The sequence below is a fragment of the Podarcis melisellensis genome (genome assembly GCF_964234715.1).
Source record: "Podarcis melisellensis genome assembly, chromosome: 9".
In the NCBI taxonomy this organism is placed as follows: Eukaryota; Metazoa; Chordata; class Lepidosauria; order Squamata; family Lacertidae; genus Podarcis; species Podarcis melisellensis.
In genome coordinates, this window is record NC_138541.1 from 59864288 (window position 1) to 59881879 (window position 17592).

Below are 17592 nucleotides of genomic sequence, written 5' to 3' on the forward strand. Positions count from 1 at the left end.
AAATGGTTTCTGGGACCTGGGTTGGGGTGTGTGTGCCAGCAACCACTTTTTATTTATTATTTTGATAAGCATGAACTAATATGCAATTCACATAAGTGACCACTGTATCACATTTTTTGCAAAAATTGTTAAGACATGCTTAATTTGGCATTTACAATAGACACTAAGGCTTAAGTTACAGTAGAGTGTGTGGACAGTGTGGCTGTGACAACATGCACCGAATGCATGGGCATCTAAACTGGCCTAAGAGATGAGTCATTACACAGACTGGCCCAGGGAAAGGTCCATGGCACATAATGAAAACTAAGCTGTTCATATACTGTTACATGCATGGATGGGACTCTTCTTGTAAGAACTCAGTGTTCTGCAGCATGAGCAGAATGGGCCCACTTTCCACAGAGATGATTGCTCAAGTCATTTCATTATGGAGTCACCTGTTAGTAAGAGCAGGAATGAGGACAGCTTCCTCTATAGCCCCAGAGAAGTCACAAGGCTTCTTTCACCAACACCTGCAGACATCTCCAAATAGGAACAATTCCAAAAAGGAACACAGCAAGTCATCAGTTGAAGAGGTTGCTTTGCCTTATGGGACTGGACTAAGATTTAAATGGTCACTCAGCCATTAAGTTTGTTGAGCAACCTTGGGCTGGCCACACGCACTCAGCTTAAAGATAACTCACAGGGCTGTTGAAAATAAAACGGGAGTGCCTTGAAGGAAGGCATAATAAATAAAATCCATTGCTTCTTTAGGATGCCTAACGACAGCTATTTTTTTTTAGTAATTAGCATTAAGTATCAAACATGCTGATGATTAATATCTTTGCTCGCATAATATTATGGCTCCAATCAATTCTTTTAGCCAACCAACAGTCTTTTAAAAGTAGTTAAATGCCCAATTCTACACAGTAGATCTGGTGAGGCAGTTTTGAGAAGATAGATGTCCTTACCAGTAACAGTTGGGAGGTAAGAGTAGGAGACGGGAAATCCTGGTCAGGATTACGCAAGCACACGGTTGCCAAACAAAAACTCCCATCATCCCTGACAAGCTGGATGGGGCTGATGGGAGTTGTGGGTCCAGCAACATCTGGAGGGCCACAGGTTCAACACATCTGGACTAGCAATTTCCAACATGGGTTGCTGACACCAGTAGTGGGTGCTAGATGATGACCGCGTTCTTGTTTATGCTTTGTGTCTTCACTGCCATCTCCTGGTGCAGATTTTTTGGATCTCCATCCCCCCCCCCCATCACCTTGCAGTGATAGCAGCTAAACCAATAGCCTATGGCAAGAAAGCCATCCTCTCTCTTTCCCACTTTACTATCAAATCTTACTTGGGAGCAACACTTCTTGACCCCAGTGAGTTTTCTTGAATGGAACTTTTTAAGTTGCCATGGTGGTTTTGGTGCGTGCTATGGCGCTGTGATCTTGGACTTGCAGATCAGAAGGTCGGCGGTTGGAATTCCCGTGACGGAGTGAGCTCCCATTGCTCTGTCCCAGCTCCTGCCAACCTAGCAGTTCGAAAGCACACCAGTGCGAGTAGATAAATAGGTACTGCTGTGGTGGGAAGGTAAACAGCATTTTTGTGCGCTCTGGCTTCTGTCACGGTGTTCCGTTGAGCCAGAAGCAGTTTAGTCATGCTGGCCACATGACCCGGAAAGCTGTCTGTGGACAAACGCCAGCTCCCTTGGCCTGAAATTGAGATGAGTGCCACAACCCCATAGTCACCTTTGACTGGACTTAACAGTCCAGGTGTTCTTTACCCTCCCCCCCCCCACTTCCTATACTGCCAAGAGAACATGAGACACTCCAAACCATGCAGGAGAAGCCTGTGCCATCATTCATCTATATGACACCATCAATCCAGGGTTCAACGCTGGCAGGAACTGCAGAATGGACTCTTTTCATATTGTCTTGGACTTCTCAAATTCTCTGATGGGGCAGGAAGGAGCAGTGGGTCTTATGCTGCCATGGTAATACAAGAACTTGCCCCAGTGATGTATGTTTTGTGAGAAAAAATTAACTGGGAAATTAGGGTAATCTGCAGTGAAACTTTTTTTGATGCCCTAAAGTGAGATCTAATTTAGCATGTTTATTTTACTTGAATTTAGTACGCAAAGCTAAAAACATTGAAACTACCAAGCTTGCCCAATGCTGTATTTTCAATTGGCATCCGTTCTTTGTTACTAATGAACTTAAGACCTGGGGGGAAACTTAACACTGCACATCATTGACTAGGACTGAGTAAAGCATATAATTAGGCTGCAAATTAGCAAAAATCCACTGCTAGGATGAAGTTGTCTCCATTCCAAAAATCTGCTCTAAATTTATATCAAGTGTAAAGCAAAACCAACTGTGATAAACCCTCCCTATAAACAGAGAAAGTGGCTTCGAGATAGTAAATACAGTTTGCAATTCCTTTACAAAAGTGTATGAAGCCAAGACATATAGGTATGTTTTTCCTTGACATAACTAGTCTTGAAGAACCAGCTTTATTTATTGGGGACTCAAAAATTTCACTTGCCACGCTTCCATAATGACATTTAATGGGGACCACCCAGTCATTACAGAATTCACACACCTGCTGCCTGGAGACATTCTGCTGTTTTTGCTTACCTTGCCCTCTAACATCACTCCTGCCCACTCACCTTAGCAAAGTTTCTGCTTAGCTAAGGAAACTGGTTTTTCAAAACATGTTAATCAAGTCTTACTTCTTTAAAGCAACTATACTAGTTCATGCATACCTTGTAAAACAATGACGGTGCAAACTATTTGCAGGACAAAAAGTTAATGGTTGAAGACTCTCTCCCTTCTAGTAGACTGTATTACAATTATACAATTCTCTAAACTACAAAGATTTTTTTGATTCCAAAAGGTAACAGGTAAGCATTTCTTAAATATATATTTCACCTATGGAAAATACTGTCCTTGGAGAACTGGAGGAATGTACTATTCCTTTGAAAGACCCATCAAAGTTATAGTAGTGTATTCAACTCCCAAGGAGATACTTTGAAGTCTAGAGATGAAATTCTCAAAGGGCTCCTATGCTTAAACAGGACAGAGTTTTAAATATGCATATCCTTCAATGAAGTCTTATTACCTGATCATACTTACTAGAAAATGGTACTCAAACTGTAGCAGCTACAATAAATAATACAACAGTTCTCTCTTAGCTTGGGACACCATTAATATTAGTTTGTTGTATATATAGATATAACACAAAGTTTTGTTCACATTTCTAACATGCATTACAGCCATGACCGGAAATGGGATTTTAGCTGTGCTCATATTTACCGTATTTTTTGCTCTATAAGACTCACTTTTTCCCTCCTAAAAAGTAAGGGGAAATATGTGTGCGTCTTATGGAGCGAATGCAGGCTGCGCAGCTATCCCAGAAGCCAGAAGAGCAAGAGGGATTGTTGCTTTCACTGCGCAGCGATCCCTCTTGCTGTTCTGGCTTCTGAGATTCAGAATATTTTTTTCCGTGTTTTCCTCCTCCAAAAACTAGGTGCGTCTTGTGGTCTGGTGCGTCTCATAGAGCGAAAAATACGGTAGACTCTATGTACTATATGCAGAGCATCTAAATAGAATTATTTCTGGTTGCACTCAGAAAATTAGCAAATAATCCAATGAAATGCTTTTGGACACACACCCATCCCCAAAAATGCTTATACAGTGGTACCTTGGTTTAAGAACTTAATCTGTTCTGGAAGTCTGTTGTTAAACTGAAACCATTCTTAAACCGAGGCGTGCTTTCCCTAATGAGGCCTCCCACCGCCAGTGCCCTTCCGCCGTTCGGATTCCATTCTTAGACCGAGGTAAAGTTCGCAAACCAGGACACTATTTCCAGTTTTGCAGAGTTCGTAAACTGAATCATTCTTAAACAGGACTGCAAGATGCATTTTTAACAATGCAAGATGCATTTTTAACAATCCTTTTCCCTCCCAACAATTTCACTTCTAGGCATTTAACCTAAAACACGTAAGGAAATTACAGATCTAGGATTCCTTATCATGGGCAGAAACTACCCCCACCTCCACCACTGTCGGCAGGAGCCACAAAACCTCCCTCTAATAATGCAACTTAAAAAATAAGGAAAGGTGGAAGAAAAATATATGCCACTGAAAATGTGCTATAGTCAAGCTATTTTTAGACCTGTGTATAAATGGATACCTCAATGTGAAGCAAATTCACAATATCCATGATTCATTATAGACTTTGCTGCTTCACTATTAAGATACATTTCATCTTTATCAGCATGAATTAAGCTACTAGTAACATTAATGATATTAGCATCGAAGGGAAAGACATTCATTTAATAGTTAAGTTTAGGGTTGACTGAAAATGTCCAGTACTGTTTGCAAGTGTTCTTCATTGCAGAAAGCACTACAAATGAACATTTACAACAGAGCAAACATTTTACGTTTTCTATTATGCACTTGTTGGAGACAAAGTTAGTGACTCTCATTACCTCACAAAGACAGGTTACAAACTTGCTCTGAAAGGTTACGGTCTCCAAAGACTTACGGTGCTATCTTTCAGAGAAGTAAATATATTTTTTGTAGACAAGACTATGGCAGACCCTCCTGACATCGTCAACTAATAATTAAATCACAAAATTTACTAGCTCAGACGTCCACATGGTGCCACAAATTTTCCTTCAAGTCTTTTGTATGCTAAATGCTTCCAATTTTTAACCAATATACAGCATGCTGAACTACTGTGTATCTACTAACCATAGTTAAGCAGGTATCTGGAGCTACAGAATCACAGAATTGTGGTGCTGGATGGGACAACAAGGACCATCTATAGTTCAGCCCCCTGCAATGCAGGAATCTTCTGCTGTTCCAGCTAAGCTGCAATAGTTATTGCAATAGTTATGGACTGCAATTTTGAATCCACATATACACTGAAGGTGTTGGAACATAATTGTTCAGAGAAGCAGCATTCCAGAAGACTTCGAATAGCGAGAGACATCCAATAATGTCTGCCCACGTGCACAATGGGATTTCCAGTTTCTCTCCTCCCCCTCCGCAATCTGTCCTCCCAAATTCTGTTTTAGGGTCCCCCAATTGTCCTGAGCAGATTTGGGGGGCACAGAGAAGGATTTCGGGGGAGGAGAAGTAGATGCCTGCTCAGACTACACTAAATCTCACCCATTATGCTGCATGTTTGGGGAGGAGGGGAAGAGATGCTTAAGCTAAGAAACTCTTCTCCCGCAAGCTGTATATAACATCCTAAGCTGTCCACTATATCCTTGGAACAAGCAAGGAGACTGCATTAAGTCCAGGAGCACACTGAGACTGTGGCCTTGGTTTGCAATAGGCTCCTTTCCTTCACCAGTTAAGCAATTATAAAAAAACATTATTTAAGTCAACACTCACCTCCAGTGACTATTTTAAAAAGTCATTTTCTATGTTATTTATTTATGCTACCTTGTCTTTCACCTCCAATGAGATATTTATATATAGCTAGCCTATACCCTCCAGGCTTTTTACACATTAGCACAAGAACTTTATTGCTTTCAACATTACTATAAAATACTGCTGGCACACAAGTCTTGTTGGGCAGGCCAATTGGCTTTCCAGCTGAAAAGTCTAGCTGACAATGGGCTTTAGCAGATTCATAAAGTACATAAAAGGAGAAGAAAACAGAATTGAACTCCTTTTGGCCATCCAACGTTTAAGGAAAAAGTGAAACCAAAAATGCACTGTTTTTCACATTCTAAGGCATTTCCCAATCTTCCATAAATTTGTGAATAACCTAACTGGCTTACTATCCCTAATTACGTAACAGGAAGTATAATAATTGTGAAGTAAGCAAATATAAAGCTTGCAGGTAGTGAAGAAACACAACTATTAAAGCATTTATTCCTGTAAAAAAGCAAAGCACTTAAAATCTAAGCCCTTTTGTTCTTTTTCTTTCCACAGCTTGAGGCCAGCTTCTTCTCTGCCTTCACAACCTTTTGACAGATATACTGGCCAGCAAACTGAACACCAAGTCTGTCATTTGTTTTGCCCTTCCACCCATTATAGGCCAGGTGTCTGCCTTTAAATAAAATTTTAAAATTAAGGGAAATGTGAACATTCACTACTTGCAACTTTGCCATGCTACTGATACAAAAAAGGGCACAAATAATGTGCTTTACAAGCAAACAAAAACTGTTCCGGAAAGTTTGAGAGGGACCTGGTCCTGTGACACTGAAGGGGTCAACCAATCAGGACTCTTCAGGGCCAGTTTCTGCTGCAAACAGGAATAACTGATTTACGCTAGATAAAGTTGCAAAAAACCAGCAACAACCCAAACTGAAATTTTGTTTGTTTGTATGCAGTCACAATGTCTTGAAATCCCTTTCTCCTTATCATCTCAGTTCACTTTCTAAATGCAAAGCTAACCCTAATACAGAGTGCCCTTATTTTAAAGTGTAATGCAAAACATCCTGATTTTACAAGGAGATCCATACCTTCTTGACCTGCAACACAGAAAACATTCATATGCATTATCCTTCAAAGTGTAAGCAGCTATTTCCGGGCTGCCCAATACCCCCCCCCCCATGACTGAATAAAGTTATCCAGTTCTGAAAGACCTTCTGAATACATATGTGTATTACTAGTATTTTTGTTATTGTTTTTATTTTAATTTATGAGTTGCTTCTCATGAGGCATTCTGAAGCAATTTATAATGTTTTAAGATTAATGTAGCATGCAGCTTAAGGGGCAGACTGACAAAAACATGGTACTGCTTTATATAAAGGAAAGCAGGAAAGAAAAATGAAGTAAATAATTATTGTTCTATGTATTTAAAATGCTTATATACTGTCGATTTCTTAAAAATATTAAAGTGATCTTCAAAACATAAAAATAATCATACAATGAATAAAAGCATAGACCAACACAATACAGTGGTACCTCGGGTTAAGTACTTAATTCGTTCCGGGGGTCCGTACTTAACCTGAAACTGTTCTTAACCTGAAGCAGCACTTTAGCTAATGGGGCCTCCTGCTGCTGCTGCACCGCCGGAACCAGATTTCTGTTCTTATCCTGAAGCAACGTTCTTAACCTGAAGCACTATTTCTGGGTTAGCGGAGTGTGTAACCTGAAGCGTATGTAACCCGAGGTACCACTGTAATAGTACCTAACATCCAGTGACCAAACAATTGTACTCTCAGGAACAACTGGATGAACACGATCTTCACTTATGCCAAAAACATAAAGCAGATTGTATGGGCTATATACTCCCATTGACCACAACATGATTTCAAAAAGTGTAGCACTATCAGAAGAGTCTCCTTTTAATGATTTCAGTCACTAGGCAAGGGAGGGGGCAAGAATTATTTTTTTTTATGAGCATGAGTCAGACCTCTCAGGTCCTTCATCAGGGACTTTCAAATACTGTCTCCACTTCCCTTCTACAGACAACTCCACAACACAACTGCTATGAGGTTGAGTAACGGTCACCCAATGTGACTCTATGAAACCAGCTCTGTAGGTAGCACCGCTGAGGTACAGTGCCTGCTACACTGAATCCATGGAGTTCAACCAGGAGGATACCTTGGGCGACAGTCTTAAAATGCAAAGAATGATCCAGCAGAAGTCATGTTCCCCCCCGTGCTTCTCTTGAAAAAGGTGATCCTTCAGGGCAATCAAGTCCTCCTTGGTCCCAAAACATGGTCTCAAACCAGATTAGAATGCGTCTAGATCAGGTGTGGGGATCTTGTGGTCCTGCAAAGGTTACTGCACTGCAGCTTTATCATCCCTGGCCACAACGCCAAGCCATGGGTTCCTCTTACATATGAACAGGACCAGAGAGTGCTACAATAAATAGCCACACCCTTTCACTTTGGCCATAGGCTAAGCAACAGCAAAGTGATTAAGAAGCAGCAGGAGCTTAAGCACCATCACTATGGACCATGGCAAAGCTATCCAGACGCACCACAAATTCCTGCTATCCCTGTCTCACCAGTGCTAGATGCTTCCTAGCCATATTACAAACAGAAATTGTACTAACCAGCCTAACAAAGTTGCTGAAAGTAAAATTATTAGTTTAATTCCTAGAGCAGAGGTTTTAACATTTTTGAATCCACAGCTCGCTTGACCAACTGCATTCTTTCTGCGGCACCCCTCTGGGGCTCAGGAGCCCAGTTATGTCACCCCTTGCCTGCAGAGCTGGCAGCCTCTCACCTTTTCAAACATCCTCCCTTGGGAAGTGTTCCCTCAGCCTCCTCTCCCCTCTCCTTGGGAGTCCTCTGGGCTGCCACCCCTGGTCTCTGAGCTGCTCCCCCTGCCCCTAAGAGAGGTGCCTCCTCACACAACCCCACAGGGGCTTGGGAAGCACCCCCTGGCCAGCCCCAGAGGCCCCACTCACCTGGGAAGCTTGGAGCCAGAGCTGCTGCAACAAACAGCTATGCAAGCCTTTGTGGGGCAGAGACACAAGAGGCATCAGAGGGAGGGAGGGAAGGAAAGAGGGACAGAGGCCAGGGAAGCCTGCGGCACCCCTGACCATCATTCAAGGCACCCCAGGGTGCCACGTCACACTGGTTGAAAACCACTGTCCTAGAGGAATTCCCAAGAAGTATTAAGTAGAATCTTTATCCTGTTTTCAAAACACCTTAGTTCCTTTAAGCCCACAAAAATGTAAGTGTAGGAAGACCATGAACTGCCTCTAGAGTACTAGGAGCTGTTGCAATGAAACTTATCTGTTGCATTTGGACATCATGCTTATTTGCATCATCCTAATTCATGCAATGTCTAAACATGGACACTAACTTGGGTATTGGAATCAGAAATAAGCAGGTGCGACCTGTTTTGAGCACTCTTTGTACAATAGCTGTCACTAGACTATATCATTTCTCCACTCCCAGTACTATTTTGAATAGCCTTTATTGGTCCAATGTGAAGTCTATTATAAAAACCTTTAAAGCACTTCTATTTTATGTCTATCCACACCACTAATAAATTAAACAGAAGCTTCTCAACTACACTATATTATTAATAATAATAATAATAATAATAATAATAATAATAATAATAATATTTATTAATTAAGTTTGTATGTCACCCTTCAACTGAAGATACCAGGGCAGTTCACAACAAATACAAAATTAGAATATAAAATACATAATAAAGTGAAAACAAACCAATAACCCCTCCTCCCACAAGCACATTAAAAAACCCATAGAATGTTAATCAGCCAAACGTGGTTAAAGAGAAATGTTTTTGCCTGGCACCAAAGATATGTAATGAAAGTGTCAGGTGAGCCTCCCTGGGGAGAACATTCCACAAAAGAGGAACCACTGTAGAAAAAGCATTGACTCAACTAGTACCTGATTCAACAAGTGCTATACACATGCAACTAACAGTAGGTACACCAGTTAGGAAAGTCATATTCCAAATCTCCAAACTGTTTTGTGTAACACACACACACAAACCCCATAGAGATGCAATACATGGAGTCTCTTAAGAAAAAAGAGAGCGAGAACACCCAATAGGCCCAGGTTCACACCTGGATGTGTTGCATACATGTTGCTGGATTGTGGTTACAACTGAAGCTTTTGGGCAAGTACAGTAGTACAAATGTTTAATTAAAACTAGTATAAATGTTTAACCAAATGACACACAGGATAGATTTTTAAAACAGCATGCTTCATAATATTTGACATGGCAATATATCAACACCCCTGTTGCTCTGTACTATAAATTAACAGTTGTAACTATATGTTAAAGGTAAGTAAAGATGTTTCAGTTTTAGACCCCTAAGTTGTAGCAGTTTCGAGAACATTACCCTGTTTTCCTCTACGGTACATAGATCCATCCTTATCTCAGACATCCTTTTATATCTGTATATTCTTCTTTAACTGTGTAGACAAGCATAGGCTTATATTGTCATTTTTTAATTAAAAAAACCTGAATCAGTGGCTCTGTACCATCTTCAATTTATTTTCTATAAATATGGGTGTTTCCTTCATATTTTATGATAAATAAAATAAGTAGCTACTAAGTATCAACCCTTGTTGTTGGAATATTGTGAGACCTTAGTGACACATAAACATGGGTTACAATGAACAAAACATATGATTTTAGCTATTGTGATAAGAGTATTGTACTTTTAAAAAATGTGGCTTTCAAAGTGTGTTGAAGGGAACACTGGTTTTGCAAAAAGGTAATCAACTCTTTTAAAAGATCAATGACATCAGGCAAACTTTTCTAAAAGCTCATCATTATTATATTTACCTGCAATCTGAAACTTGAGCATATTTTAGAATGGATGGGCAACCTGCTGCCCTTAGTCCAATTCCATCCAGTACTTAGCCCAATTGCATAAGAGTAACAACGACAGGAGGGGAAATGGGATAGCAGAAAGAGGGTGTTCAAAAGGGGTGGTGCAAAGAGATAAGAGGAGTGGCCCTCCCACTTTTAATTTTTGTCCCATCTACTATTAGTATGCTGCCAAGAGACTAAAAAGGAGTGCAGCCCTTGACATGAGGTTACCACCCCTGCTCTCAATTGATGTGGGGTAACAATGAGCCCTAGCTATATATTCCAGTCTAGAACATGCTCCAGAAACCTACAGTATGTATACATTCCATGGAAATGGCACAGGCAATCTGACATTCAACTAATTCCACTTTGTGCTAAAATTATTTAGGTGCTCTGGTGAAAGAAGTAGGTATGAGATATTTCCAGTGTTCGAAACTCCCATTGTTCTAGGTGCATTTTGCAAAATAATTTCATTAGTGCAGGCAGTTTCTGAGCTCTGGGAGCAGTACTGTGCCTAAGATTTCAGATTAAAACTGCAAAGTGGAAGGAAAGGAGGACCTTTTTCTTTCTCCCCACTTCCAGCTACTCTCTGAAGACAGGAGACAAGACCCTCTTAAGAATATTAGGGGAGCGGGGCAGGGGAAGAACTAGACCATGTGAAAAATGAACATAATATTTTAGATGCAGTTCATTCATTTTCAGGTTTGTATTCTTGCTATTAAAAAGCATGCTTGTACATTCTGTTGCAGCGCCGATAACCTAGGTTTAAGGTGCTATGTAGCTCCTAGCTTTCTAACACTGGGTACGTCTAACACTAATGACGTCTTTGCTATGGAATGCCACAGATTCCCATCCTTGTCCCACACTATTCCCCATCTACATGAAATTGCTGCGTCTGGGGATATGGTATAGCACCATCAATATAAAAACAATGACACCTAGCTGTTTCTTTCGTCAAACTTTGTACCAAAGAATCAGATATCTATTACCTAGACAAAATAAAAAGGGGTTGTTAATAGACAGTAAAGCTGTTCAGGGAGTTGGGTATTCAGCCAATTTTGGATATGCTGAGGCTCCAATACTTTGGCCACCTCATGAGAAGAGAAGACTCCCTGGAAAAGACCCTGATGTTGAGAAAGATTTAGGGCACAAGGAGAAGGGGACGACAGAGGACGATATGTCAAAGCTACCAGCATGAGTTTGACCAAACTGCGGGAGGCAGTGGAAGACAGGAGTGCCTGGCGTGCTCTGGTCCATGGGGTCATGAAGAGTCAGACACGACTAAACAACAACAATTTCCTCTCACCTGCCCCATGAAATTCACTTGGGTCACTATTAGGCCTGGCCTTGCAGCAAAATTGGTGGTCAGAAGCAGCTTTCACTGCTGGTTGTGCAACAGCTGCAACCAGTCCTTTAAAAATGCAAATCATGTCAGTTATCCATGCTTTAGTAATGGCCAGTTTAGACTACTGGAGGGAATTTTACATGGGGCTGATTATGATGAGCATTCAGAAGTTTCAACTAGTTCAGAAATGTAGTCACCATTATTAACTAGAATCTACAGGATGCTTAAATCTCCATACTGACAGTTTGTTTCCAGTTACAATTCAAACTTCTTCTTTCGACCTTCAGACCCCAATCACCCTGATCCCAAACCATTTTCAGCAGTCCCAGATGTAAGCTTTGATCAGGAGTCCAAGGATGCTCTCTTTTTGCAAACTCTCTTCTGCAAGAAACTCTGTACCTGCTCTGAAACGCAAGGCTATGTTCCCAACAGGAAAACAGAACAAAATAATATTGTCCGTTCACCAACTGTCACTTGGCAGAGGAGGAGAAGAGGGGCAGGATCCCCTTCTGCTCAGTCACACTTTTTCCTCCTGTCACCTGGCAGCAACTATTACATCAGACTATAGCAAGAGAAGGAAGATGGGGTTGGGGAACACTTCCATCAGGGCAGCTGGGAGAGCAACATTTGGCTCAGGGATGAACTTTTCCCATCCCAGCAGGACATTACAAGAACCTGTAACTAAGAACTGGTACCTGAGTTTGCTTATTTCCTCCTCCCTCCCAATTCATTTTCATTTTGCTTCATGACTTTTAAGCATGACTTTTAAGGGAGGTAATGCCTTGTTTTTATTGATCTTTAAAAGTCAGTATGGCAGCCTTTTTCTTACTGAACAGCAGGATAACAGTTTCAAATAAATACCTGCTCCCATATGAACTCCTTTTGTGTTAAAATCTTCATTTAAGGCTCTGCATCAGGTGTTCCTTCTGCCAGAGAGAAGCTGGATAGCTATGGAACCCAATTATGGGACACCCTACTTAGGTTTGTTAGGTGCCTGTTCTGCTTTCTTTTGGGTAAAAATTACAAATGTTTTATTTGCACAAGGTTTTCAGATTTGTTTTTTTTTTATCTATAAATAAGTTTCTATTATAATGGCTGTTTTGTCTTTTTGTTTTTAATTGCAATATATTATGTTTTTACGCATAAATTTAAGCCATCATGGAGGGGCCCCCAGTATTAGTGGAAAGATGTGATAGGTTTTACATTTTTTAAAAATACCTTAAGCTTTTTTTAAAACAAAAAACCAGCTAACCAAACTCATCATAAAAATTGAGTTTTTCATTCTCTATATAAAACAAGGACAGATATTACACATTCTCGCCAAAATCAGTATGAATTATATTACATTTAGTAAACCAGTCAGTCCATTTACCAGCACTCCTGATTTTCCAGCCACTTTGGATACCCACCAAACCATTTATATAATTTAAATGTTACAGTTCATGTATGCCCTGTGCAAGTGGAAACTTACTGTGGAAAGGAGCTAAAATGTTCTTAAGGGGTTGTATACAAATGGTGGTCCTATGCTGACAGAAACTTCTTTCATTCAGAACAACAGGGATTGAGGCAATCTTCAGTAATTCCTTTCCTTGCTTCATTTCTGCTTCCAAAGGGTTGTGAGACCCTTTAGAACAGCATGGAGGGGAAAAAATGCTGAAGATCACCTTGATCTGTTCCTGGACACCAACTGGATACAATTCTAGATATGAAGACATGTTGTTGCATATGCATGCATTTTGCAATTGCCTCACATGTAAACTTAGAATAAAATTAATTGGAGTTCCATGTGCAAAACAGCTGCAAAAGTAGTCCTTCAGATTTTCTAGGCTAGTTTTAAGCATTAGTGTATTCCCAATTTATTTGAAATAATCAACACCAAGACCTACAAGAGATAATTTCTTATATATCCTCAAAGTTGCCATCATCTTGGTTTTCTTAGTGTGAAATATTTGACCATTTTTCAGACTGAGAACTACGGATTACTAATTTTTAGGACTACAATATCTAATTACCAGAAATAAAAGAATAGGGACAGTATGGTAGTCTGAATCCATTTTGGTAACATCTTCACAATACTGGGTGTTGAGGAAGGGCAGAATTAGTTATGATAACAATTATAAAACTAGCACATGGTCTGGACTGAAGTGTGGGGTAATGAATAAAGAACTGAAGTTGGACAAGGAAAAAAATCTAGGTGATATTTGGAGCAGACACACTGAAATCAATGAACTTAAGTTACCCAAATCCATTGGTTTCAGTGGGTCTAACTCCCAATATGACTAATGTCAGATATTCCCATTTACTCATAAAGCAAATGAAACAGCCTCAGGTTAGCGCTTATTGTTCTGCTTAACCTACTACACAGGGCTGTTGTGAAGATATTGCAATACACCCATGTACTTCACCCTGAGCTCCTTGAAGGACAAGACACAGATTTAAACCAAAACCCTCGTCTTCTTCAAATATTATCAATCATACCAACACTGAAAGATTTCAATTCATTATTATTTGTAGTACTGTACAGCATAAGAGAGCTTTGGGATACAACTCACTGACAGGCAATATACTTATAGCACTGCCTATTATATAACATCAACAGATCACTAATATCAAACTTGCTCCTCAATGCACAACTGCTTGGAAATGAGGACAAGGTTTCTATCTAGAGTTGACAATCTGAAGGGAAAATACATGAATCTGAACTGTTGTGTGAACATTTATTTTGTTAGCACAGGAAGCATGCAGGGAAGGCTGTGGACATGATGCAGCCAGAATTAGGAACCTGTGTGTCCACAACCTTTGGCATTAGAGTGAAGTAAATATCTACTTAAAACAGTCTACTAAAATAGATTGAGATTTTTGTTTCTGTATGCTGTCACTGCTATCCTCACACATGAAAACAATTATATATCTATAGATATATAATTATATGTAGATAGATACCTAAAAAGATTTACAACTAAAATATTTTAAGTGTAAATATAATAAATGTGCAAACATGTATATATAAGTACACTGATTAAGATGCTGGGATTAATTCTGCATCTTTTTTTTAAATACATGGCAAATCTAGGTTTGCCTCTCATAATGTGTGAAATGGTCCTCAATCATACAAAAAAACCAGTTGGAGTTGCTCTTAAGTAACATTTTCAAGGGACACAGGTGGCGCTGTGGGTTAAAGCCTCAGCGCCTAGGACTTGCTGATCGAAAGGTCGGCGGTTCGAATCCCTGCTGCGGGATGCGCTCCCGCTGCTCGGTCCCAGCGCCTGCCAACCTAGCAGTTCGAAAGCACCTCCGGGTGCAAGTAGATAAATAGGGACCGCTTACCAGCGGGAAGGTAAACGGCGTTTCCGTGTGCAGCTCTGGCTCGCCAGAGCAGCGATGTCACACTGGCCATGTGACCCGGAAGTGTCTCCGGACAGCGCTGGCCCCTGGCCTCTTAAGTGAGATGGGCGCACAACCCCAGAGTCTGTCAAGACTGGCCCGTACGGGCAGGGGTACCTTTACCTTTTACCTTTAACATTTTCAAGATGGCAACAGTGGAGTAGTACAAGACAGTATGTCAAACCTATCTTAACCAGGAAGTTATGTCAGCATATCTCCTGTGTAAGTTCAGCTTCATCTTGTTTCTAGGCAGGGTGTGTGTGGCCAGGCTTGGGCAGGTAGTGTAAACTTGAATTTTCTGCCCATGAATTCCTATGAAATGTTTAGTTACACTTGGTTTTTTGTTGGTGCAAGTTACATGGAGCTCTGTGGACAAGACCAATAAATGAAGAGAGTTAGGATGCAGAGCTAACTTTGTTTGCCCCTCTTCCCAAACCCATTCCCTACCCTTAACATGCCCTCTTGGTGTCCTCTACATCAGTATGACTTCCCTTGGTTTAACGTTTGCCAGCAGGGGAGGGTTAAAAATCGATTACAACTGCTTAAGACCATCCCATCCCAGGAGTGAAATACATCAACTAGATGTTAGGATGTGGCCTACTCTCTCTCTCTCTCTCTCTCTCTCTCTCTCTCTCTGTGTGTGTGTGTGTGTGTGTTATAATCACACTATGAGGATGCAGCAAAGGGTCACTACACATTTTTATGTCCTCAGAGTCTGCAACTACAATTCACACTTTTTCTTAAGAGGTTGGTTTTCAAAAGCAAATATGTTCCTATGCATCCTCCACCTTTTATCTCTGCCATATCGTTTCTCATCCCATAGGTATTTTTTATACTCAGTTATGCTAATAACAAATAACATACCAGTTTACACCACCAATAGATTCATATTCTTCCTATTAACAGTATGACACCGTACAAACCAGTTAAAAGCACTTTGGATGTTCTCCTCCACTATGTACATGTGAAAGGAATAAACGAAGTATTCCATACACTGAGGCAATCTTATGTTAGTCAACTGATGGTCATACAGGTTACAACTGCATTTCAACCTTTCATCACCTGTGAACCGATGCAATGCACCCGCGATTTATTGCTCTTTGACTCACCCCATTCCCCCCCCCCACAGACTTTCCAGATTTCACACACACACACACAAATGGGGAAGTGGGAGGGGAAGCATTGCCAGTTTCACAGTCCCAAATTTCATCCCCATCTTCCTCCTCTACTTTCCAGCCAAAAAAAAAGTGACAGCGGAAAGCTCTGATGGGTTTGACAAAATGCTGGGGGGGGAATTCAACCGCCGCATCCATACCTGCGCTGATAACCATAACAAGACTTTTAACTTTTCTCAGGCCTAGTCACTTTTACCAGAAAGCAGAAGACAAGGGTGGCAGGATACCTGTGGGACTGAGCTGGACACCAGTGGCAGGGTTGCCACTTTTAGAAGGCATCTGAAGGCAGCCCTATTTAGGGGAAGTTTTTAATGTTTGATGTTTTCTTGTGTTTTTAATATTCTGTTGAGAGCTGCCAGAGTGGCTGGGAAAACAAGCAGATGAGTGGTGTATAAATAATAATGATAATAATATTACATGGGCCAGCATCTGAGCCAGGGAAGTGGTGTGTGCTACTTTTTACACCCCCAGCACAAGCTGGAGAGAGCATGTTGACATTTGAGAGCAGCAAAAGCACAGCTTGAGGACAGTGACGTGCATTCCCCACCCCCTGGAAGGGGCAGATTCACACGTATGGTGGTTAACACGCTACAAATTCAGGCGTGACTCCGGGCCTCTTGGGTGGGCCTACACGGGCACCAGACAGGATCAGGTGGAGCTGGCAGGCCTAGCTTGATCCCCTTCCCCCTTTCTCATCATTTCTTCCTTCCCCCATCCCAACCCCATTCCCCTCAGATGGGGGTCACTCCCCACCGGGGGACCCCCTCCCCTCCCCAGAAATTTCCTTTTTTTTCCCCCATGGGAAATGAACGTTGCCCGAGGAAACGAGGCAACATCGCTGCTTCCCCGAGACCCCGGAGAGAAAGAAAAACGGAGGCGAGGGAAGGAAAACCGAAAGGGATGTAGCCTCCCAAATCTCTCCCCCACCCCCAACAAACGCCACGACCGAGGAGGGCGACAAGGGAGGGAAAGGCTGACCTCCTCGCTCTTCAGCACCTCCTTGAACTCCCGCTTGATCCTCTGCACCGCGATGTTGGCCATGTCCTCGGAGGGGTCCGACGACCCGCCCAACCCCAGGCCGCCGCTGCCGCCGAGCCGGGCCGAGCTCCTCCACCCGCCGCCGCCACCGCTGCTCCCGCGGGTTAATCTCCCGGCCCTTCCAAAATGGCGCCGGCGCCGAGCATGCGCGTTGGCCGCCGCCGCCGCCCGGCCGCCTGCCCCTTCCTCTCCGTCAGAGAAAGGAAAATGGAGAGGGGAGGGGAATAGGAAAGGGCGGGGGGGGGGGAAAGAGCCGCTGCTTCAGGCCCCCGCGAAAAGTGTGGAGAAGGGGAGGCAAAATGAGAGGAGAAAAAGTGGAGGAGAGGTTCTCCTGTCAGACGGTGGTTTCGCCCCTCAGGGAGAGGGGAGGCCTTCGCCTCAGGAGGGGTCGTCGGCGA

The 17592-nt window shown here is 41.9% G+C and overlaps 1 protein-coding gene across 1 annotated transcript in view; it reads right to left on the reverse strand.

Annotated features, from left to right (window-relative positions):
• The window catches only part of UBE2K (ubiquitin conjugating enzyme E2 K), a 28300-nt gene extending 11088 nt beyond the window's left edge, over positions 1 to 17212 (reverse strand). The window contains exon 1 of the mRNA XM_081924634.1: positions 17135 to 17212. Coding sequence (XP_081780760.1) covers positions 17135 to 17197 — 63 coding nt within the window. The 5' untranslated portion in view covers positions 17198 to 17212. The remainder of the gene's footprint in view (positions 1 to 17134) is intronic.
• Positions 17213 to 17592: the final 380 nt, after the last annotated feature.